Source organism: Dromiciops gliroides, chromosome 3 (genome assembly GCF_019393635.1).
Source record: "Dromiciops gliroides isolate mDroGli1 chromosome 3, mDroGli1.pri, whole genome shotgun sequence".
In the NCBI taxonomy this organism is placed as follows: Eukaryota; Metazoa; Chordata; class Mammalia; order Microbiotheria; family Microbiotheriidae; genus Dromiciops; species Dromiciops gliroides.
The window spans coordinates 333,636,381-333,644,925 of record NC_057863.1 but is presented as its reverse complement, the minus strand read 5'-3'; the positions used below and the strand labels follow the sequence as shown (position 1 = coordinate 333,644,925).

General features: G+C 39.1%; 1 protein-coding gene across 1 annotated transcript; it reads right to left on the bottom strand.

The window, feature by feature from the left end:
- Window positions 1-538: 538 nt before the first annotated feature.
- Window positions 539-8,288, bottom strand: LOC122751661 (cystatin-A1-like). The gene is made up of 3 exons (XM_043998787.1): window positions 8,168-8,288; window positions 4,642-4,743; window positions 539-730 (listed from the first exon to the last, which is right to left on the bottom strand). Exons 1-3 carry the CDS (start codon window positions 8,261-8,263, stop codon window positions 608-610), a joined length of 321 nt encoding a protein of 106 aa, XP_043854722.1. The 5' UTR covers window positions 8,264-8,288; the 3' UTR covers window positions 539-607.
- Window positions 8,289-8,545: the final 257 nt, after the last annotated feature.

Here is an 8,545-nt window from a genome sequence, read left to right as displayed (position 1 = left end):
CCCATAAGTACAAGTTTGGGGAGGAGTCCAGAAAAGAGTGATACCCAGATTTTCTTAGATTTTCTTTTCTTTTCTTTCTTTCTTTCTTTTTTTTTTTTTTTGCGGGGCAATGGGGGTTAAGTGACTTGCCCAGGGTCACACAGCTAGCAAGTGTCAAGTGTCTGAGGCTGGATTTGAACTCAGGTCCTCCTGAATCCAGGGCCGGTGCTTTATCCACTGTGCCACCTAGCTGCCCCTGTTTAGATTTTCTTAATGTTCTTTGACTAATGTAAAGCCAGTATTTGCTATGGGATGAGCTGAGATGTAAAATGATTTAAAGCAAATAATTTCAGAATTAATTAATACATTTTAATTAATGTATTTTCCTTTCATGTCACTATTTCTGAATATATCTTTCCCTCTTCCTCTATCCAGTGAACTATTCCTTATAAGAAAAAAATAAAAAAAGAAAGGAAAAAAGGGACTGTCGATTAAAACTAACCAATACATCATCAAGGTCAAAATCTGCTTAAAAAAGATCCATGTTTTATTTCAATTGTGCTTATTGATACAGGATACACATGAAAGGAACCAAAAATGCATTCTTGATTGTGCCTCTAAAAGGAAGTCAGTTCAGTTCATCATCCTTGGTTTTGCCGGTCTGGAAGTCCAATAACTCCAATGGCTCATTTGTGTGAGGGAGAGGTTCGAGTATTTTCAAATGTGAATATCGCTCCTTCCCAAGAGCGACCTGCAAATAAAGAGAAGTGGAGAATCAGTCCCATGGATTTCCATCCAGCAGCTCTTACCTCTCAGGGTCTTTGTGTGGGCATTCCTGTTTTAGGTAGGGCTTTTGACTAGATCAAACCTTCTCAAACCGTGGGTCTTTGAATGTGGGAGTTGCAAAAATTTTGGCAACATTAAAAGGTTATGTATGCCTAGTTTACATACCTTTATGCCTGGGGCCTTGTAAAACTTTCTTGGGCAAAAGGAGGTGGTGAGTGGAAAAATTTAAGAAGCCTTGTCATTTAATTCATTTAAGAATGACCTCTGATTTGAATTTTATTTTATTTATTTATTTTTTGTGGGGGGCAATGAGGGTTAAGTAAGCTAGTAAGTGTCAAGTGTCTGAGGCTGTATTTGAACTCAGGTTCTCCTGAATCCAGGGCTCGTACTTTATCCAGTGCATCACTTAGCTGCCCCCTAATTTTATATTTTTATTCTTACCTATGAATGAGCTTATTCATGCTTTGAAAAAATATTTGGCTGAAAATTACCTGAGAGCTAATTTAGTTGTGTTTTTTTTTCTTTTTAAAGCTAAGGGAATTGAGTCCTTCAGAGGTGCAATGAACAATAATATTTGTTAATCACCAGAATTTTTGCAAATCTAAACAATTCACTTTTCATGAGTCAATTGCATTTTAAAATTTGAATAGTGCCTCTGTCACAGAGTTTAATTTATTTTTTGGGGGGGTGGGGCAATGAGGGTTAAGTGACTTGCCCAGGGACACACAGGTAGCATCAGGTGTCTGAGGCCCCATTTGAACTCAGGTCCTCCTGAATTCACAGTCAGTGCTTTATCCGCTGCACCACCTAGCTGCCCCAGTTTCTTTTTCTTTTTCTTTCTTTCTTTTTTTTTTTTTTGTGAGTTAGTTGGGGTTATGTGACTTGCCCAGGGTCACCAGCTAGCAAGTGTCAATTGTGTGAGTTCAGATTTGAACTCAGGTCCTCCTGACTTCAGGGCTGCTGCTCTACCCACTAAGCCACCTAGCTGTTCCAGTTTCATTTATTTTTAAGGGATATTATTTTCTGAAATGTGCAGGAAAAAAGATCATGTGTCATACAAAAATATTGGTTCCTCTTTTTTTACTTTCACCTGAGCCTCTTTGAAAACATTGTGGCCCTTGTACATCTTGTGCCTTCTTCCCAATGCTGGGTTTCCTGAGGGATAGCTCTATCTACTCATTGTTCCCACCTGTGGTGTTTCTTCTCCCATTCCCCTCCCAAAAAGTAGCACTTAACACACTGTCTCTAGCAAAGTCCTGTCTTTGGCAAAACAGGATAGCTAGGTATTACTTTGGAGAGGTAAGTCACATAACCACTGTAGGCCGCAAGCGACAACCTAGAACTGATCAACAAAGTCAACAGTTGGGTTCAGATTTGTGTTAGTAGAGAGGCTTCTTTTTTATTGTTTGTGATATATAATTATTATTCTTTTTTGGTGAGGCAATTGGAGTTAAGTGACTTGCCCAGGGTCACACGGCTAGTAAGTGTCATGTGTCTGAGGCCAGATTTGAACTCAGGTCCTTCTGAATCCAGGGCCAGTGCTCTATCCACTGTGGCATCAGCTGCCACTTTAATTAAATTTTAAACATATATCAAACAGATTCAATACATGCATACACATATATGTGACATATGATGTATATTTTCTATGTTATTACATTTAGATATACCTGGACATATTCTTAGATGCAGAATTTCCCACAATGAGAGAATGCTGGGCTTGGAGTCAAGAAGACTTAAGTATGAACCTTACCTCAGACACTTGCTAGCTGTGTGACTCTAGGTAAGTCACTTAAACTCATTTTCCTCCACTGGGAAATGTCTCTATCTCATTTGTAAGGATCCAATGAGATAATATTTAGGAAGGGCTTAGCACATAGTTGGCACTTAATAAATTCTTGTTTCCTATGCTGCAGCAGGTACTCCTGCTTGGCTGACATCTCTTATGGCATATTTGTATAGCATTGTTGACTCAATTGAGGTAGTCATACTTTGCTGTGCCTCAAATATAGAAACACTTGGATCTACTCTATCTGCATTTGCTAGGAATCTCTACCCACAATCCACAGTGTTCAAGCAGTTCTCAGATGTTTCCCCATTGCTGGCTAGGGTCATATATTTCTTTTAAAATTATGCTGCACTGCATAGACTGCTGGGTTTGTTCTGGGAGAAGGTTCACATTCTCTGACACTTGGTTATATGATTTTAGGTAAGTCACTTAACCACCTTAAGCCCCAAGCAACTCCCTGGTACTAATCAACAAAGTCAATAGATGGGTTTAGGTCTATGTTGGTAATGAGGATTCACATATCCAAAAAAAGAGAAAAGGACCTCTTTGTACAAAAATATTTAAAGCAGTTCTTTTTATGGTGGCTAAGAATTGGAAATCATCTCTTGGGGAATGGCTAAACAAGCTGTGCTATATATAATGTTTTTGTGTAAAGTAATATTATTGTACTATATAAGAAATGACATGAAGAATGACTTCAGAAATGCCTGGGAAGGCTTATATGAACTGATATACAGTGAAGTAAACAGAATCAGGAGAACATCGTGCATAGTAACAGCAACATTGTTGGATGAAGAACTATGAATGACATAGCTATTCTCAGCAATACAATGATCCAAGACAATCCCAAAGGACTAATGATGAAACATGCTCTCCACTTCCAGAGAAAGAACTGACATTGACTGAAGACAAACTGAAGCAGGCTATTTTTCATATTCTTTCATTTTCCCCTTGTATTTGAGTCTTTAACAAAATGATTAATATGGAAAGGTTTTATATCATTGCATATGTATAACCTATATCTGATTGCTTGCCATCTCAGGGAGGGGTAAGGGGAAGGAGGGATAGAATTTGGAACTCACAATTAATAAAAATGTTTATTAAAAAAATAAAGAGAGTTCACAGACACAGAATTTACTCTAATTATAGGAGTTCATCATGAATTTGGATAAAATCCCCCACACAACTGGTGTTAGGATCTAGAAAAAGGAAAGTATATTTCAGTAATTTCTGATGAGGTGGTGTTTGAAATCCTGGGCACCAATGGAATTGCTTAGGGTCCATGGTGACCTAGTACTCACATTTGGTGAAGCTCTGATATAAGACAGGGTGCTCACTCTCAAGCAACATATAATGTGGTTGTTGGGTTCAGGACATAAACATATAAACCTTGTTTCAGAGACTATCATAACATGAAAAACCCAGTACTTTGTGAATTCTCTCTAAGATAAATCTTAGCGTTCCCATCCAGGAAAGCCTGGGATATGTATCCTGACACTCTCTACTTGCAAGCATGGAGTCCACAGTCTTTTTAACTAATATTTTATTAGAGGATTCATGAAAGCAAATGGAATTCCCCAAATGAATAATCATGAGCGTGTAAAACATGTATGTAAATTCTCTTAAACATGAGAACTTCCCCTGACAGAAAGTCATTTCCATTAATCCCATGTTGGCCTTACTAATCTCCAGTTGCCCAGCTACTTAAAGTGAGGGGCTAGGGAGAGCTGTTATCATTCTCTTTTTCTTTCTCTTCTTCCACCCCTTCCTCCCTTTTACTTCATCATCCATTCTTTGTTTGCCATCTCTCAGTTTCAATATGAAATCAAAACCTACTAGGTTAGCCCTCCTCTTCTCCCCAGGTTGACATGAATCTCTTCCCAAAGTCCCTTCCTCCTTTCTGCTTTGTTCACTTTTTCTTAGTATCCATGCCATCACTTCATTTTTCTCCCGGGCAGACACACTTTATGCTTTCCAGTTACTCAAATGGGAAGGGGACAAACTATCTCAACACTTTCTGCATACATCCAAGGAGAAATAAAACTGAATACGGGATGTTAGTGTTAAGTGACTTGTTGAATACTGACCTTTACATAGTATATGTACCCGGAAACCACTTGGCTTTTGTAACTCACAGCCTCAAATTGCTCACATTTTTCATTGCTCTTTTTTTCATACTGAGACTTTACCTTAAGAAAAGAGAGGAGAGTAAAGAATTTAGTAGTTATTTAAAAGTAATATCAGGTTTGGTCTACTCAGTAGCCAATGCAACACTGATAACAATGGAAAATTTAGTCAAACCCTTCTTTTCCCCCAACTCATTAAATGATTAATAAATTCTTTTTTAAAAATCAATGTTTTTGTGTCTTTGGCATTGTGCTAAGTACTGAGGGTAAACACATGCATGTATAACCAGCCCCTCCTCTAAGGAGCTTACAGTCTTCTAGGAGGAATACAATATTTACCCGAATTAGTAAACACCAAATACATAAAAATAATTTCCAAAGGAAGGAATCAATGACAATAGCAACTATTTCCTCCAGACAAGGAATAAATGATTGATTGACAGGTTGAGTGACCACTGAAGTAATGGGTGGCTAGTGTTCCTTCAGAGGCTACAATGCACATCTTTTGGTAAGGATTCTATAAATCTGAGTTGCTAAGGATCCTAACAGAGTCTCAGAATCTCAGTTGGATGATACCTCAGTGGCTAATCTCCATATAGTCCTACCAGTAATAGAAAAACAAAGAATATATAAACAGGGATAAAATAAGAATATTGTCCAGAGGTCTGGGAAAGGCTTCTTCCAGGAGGTGGGAAAGGTAGGTTGGAATCAGATTGCCAGGGGTCTTGGCTTTTAGGCTAAAGAGCTTGTATTTATCCTATAGACAACTGGGAATAATTGATAGTTTGGCTTGTTTTTTCCTAAGTAGGTAAGTTCTCCTTTTCTATGTGTGTATCCTTTAGATGTGTGTCAGTAATGTTGTGGACAAGGGTAACTCACAACTACTGGTACTCCATGTCCTATCAGTCCTTTCTCTCCCAAGAGACCCCACAGAACCCCCCCCCCACCTTAGGTGCATGCCTCTGCCTGGCAGGCTGCTGGGTTGGTGTCTCAGGGCCTGCTGCTCCCATGAGTCCATAAGCAGTGCTCTCCTCTCCTCCGGGCCTGGGGAGATGGGTCACATTCTTTGAAGCTGCTTTCTCCCAACAGTGACAATCTCTCAGTATCCAGCTCTGACCTGCAGTCTTTGTCTCAGGTTCCAAATAGAATCTGACTGAATGTTGCTCCCAGGGGCTCCTTTGACATGGATCATTGTGTTGGAGGTGGGGGTGGGGAGGAGAAATCCTTCCCCACCTAAGTTATCTCCTGAGCCTGTCCTGGCCTGCTTAATGAATTGACACATGAATAGAGTACTGGGTCCTTAGTCAAAAGATCTGGGTTCAAATATGACCTCAGACACTTATTAGCTGTGTCTTAACTTCTGCCTCAGTTTCTTTAGTTACAAAATAGAGAAAATAATAGGGCCTTTCTCTCTGGGTGGCTGATTAAACCAGATCATATTTGTATAGCACTTAGCACAGTGCCTGGCATGTAGTGGGTGCTTAATAAATACTTGTTACTTTCCCTCTTGAACTTTTAAAAAATATATGTATAATAGTCTGGCAGCTAGGTGGCGCAGTGGATAAAGCTCCAGTCCTGGATTTAGGAGGACCTGAGTTCAAATACGACCTCAACACTTGACACTAACTGTGTGACCCTGTACAAGTCATTTAAACCTCATTATCCCACCACACCCTAAAATTTATATATATATATATATATACATATATATATATGTATATATACAAACACACACACACACACACACACACACACACACACATGTATATATGCTCAAGAGTTATGACTTAGTCTCAACTCCTCAACAAATGTTTTCTTTTGCTTTTTATCCAGTGGCCACATGCTACAAATCCTCCCACATTGATTAAGAGACTTATTCATAGATTTGTGTGGGTCATAAGTTAACTATTTTAGATTTTGTGATTACATTTTTGGAAGCGAATGACATTGGTGACTATATCAAGTGAGGTGGGAAAGGAAGCCACCTCCCTTACATCCCCCAATTAGGAATTGGCTACAATATTTGGCTACACTCACAAGGATAGTTGCCCATAGAAGCAGCTGCACCTGAAGCTATACAATCTCTTTGTCCTATGTGGCAGGCTCCCTGCATACAGACAGGAGACCTCAGCACATATGAATGTTTAAAATTAGTATATTGCATTTTGCAGTGAGTCCCACTTTCTCTGGACTCTAACGTCTCTTCATTTCTTTTTGGCAGTAGTTATGCCTTTATCACCATCATTTTCCAAGAGTCTTTTGATCTCTTCTTCACAGGAATCCTCTCTTTACCAGGCCAGTCTTCCCTAGGACCAGTTAACCAGAGATCACATTTTCTAGCAAACTCACCTCCTGACTGAGGGGTGATACACTCAGTGTGCAGATGGGGATCTAATTTTTTGGGGGGCAGGGCAATGAAGGTTAAGTGACTTGCCCAGGGTCACACAGCTATTATGTGTTGTGTCTGAGGCTGGATTTGAACTCAGGTCCTCCTGAATCTAGGGCCAGTCAGTGCTCTACCACTGTGCCACTAACCTGCCCCTCTAATTTTTTTTAATATAGCCTATGTGGAAATTGGTTTTGTTCAACTATTATAGTAGAAATTATCCACTATGACTATATAAATCTGAGATTTCCCATTATTTCCATTTCCTTTAGATATATACATGCGAGTTGGCTGCACCAGTAAATTGATGCCTTTTGTTCTTACATAACCTTTATTTCCAGATCTATCCTTCCTCTCCCTCCTCCCCAGTGTAATAAAGATGTTTTTTTTAAAAAGGGGAAAAAAGCAGTTGAACAAAAAACAACTTAACCATGTCTGTCAGGCTAAGAAACACCTATAGTCCCTCACCTCTGCAAAGAAGAGTGGAAAGCACTTTCTCATATCTTTTCTCTGGGGCCAGGCTTGGTCTATATAATTAAATGGTATTCAGTTTGTCCTTTCTTTTTTGCCTCATAGAATCATAAATCCAGAGCTGGAAAACACTTCAGGGACTACCTCCTTCAATCCCCTCATTTTGCATTTAAGGAAACTGGGGCCCAAGGGATTTTAAACAAGTTACCTCAAAGTCATACTGATACTTGCTCTGACTTCTAATTCAGTGCTCTTGTCACTGTACCAGACCCACATTGTTGTTGCCCATTGTGTATATTTTTGTTAGTTTCTGCTCACTTTGCATCATCTCATGTAAGTCTTCTCATGTTTCTCTAATTTTTTCATATGCATCATTTCTTATGGTTTATGAATATTCTATTTCATTCATGTACCTCATTTTTTACCTATCCTCCAAAAAATGACCATCTTATTTTGTTTCCAGTTCTTTGCTACCACAGAAAATGCTGCAATAGATAAAGTAGCAAATGAAAACATCTACTTCTTTGAAAAGACTAACACAATTGACAAACTTTGAGGGGGGGGATATCAAGTTAGCAGAACCCATCATTTTCAATTAAATCCTTCCTTTCATAGAATGAACCTCCTTACCTTGTCAACAATCTCCTGGATTTCTGGAGTTGCAGCTTTAGTCTCACTTAAGCCTCCAAGCATCATTTCATCGGTGGTTGCTTCGCAGGAAGACATGCTGGAACTGAAGTGATGAAATGATAAGATCAATCGTCCTGACTCCAGTTTTTAAAGGGAGGCAGGGTGTATCATAAGAAAGCACCGCCTTCTTGGCTGTAGAAATGACTTATTGCTCACCTGTTAGCATGTGTTAATTCATGAACATGAATGTAAAGTATTGTCTTATAATAAGGCAATTAGATGTTCCTCCAAACCCCTTTTTAAAGTGGGCAAGAAGAAGCACCCCTCTGTTCTCTGAGTGAATGGTTCAGTCCAGGGAAGGCTTCTAATTAAACAAAA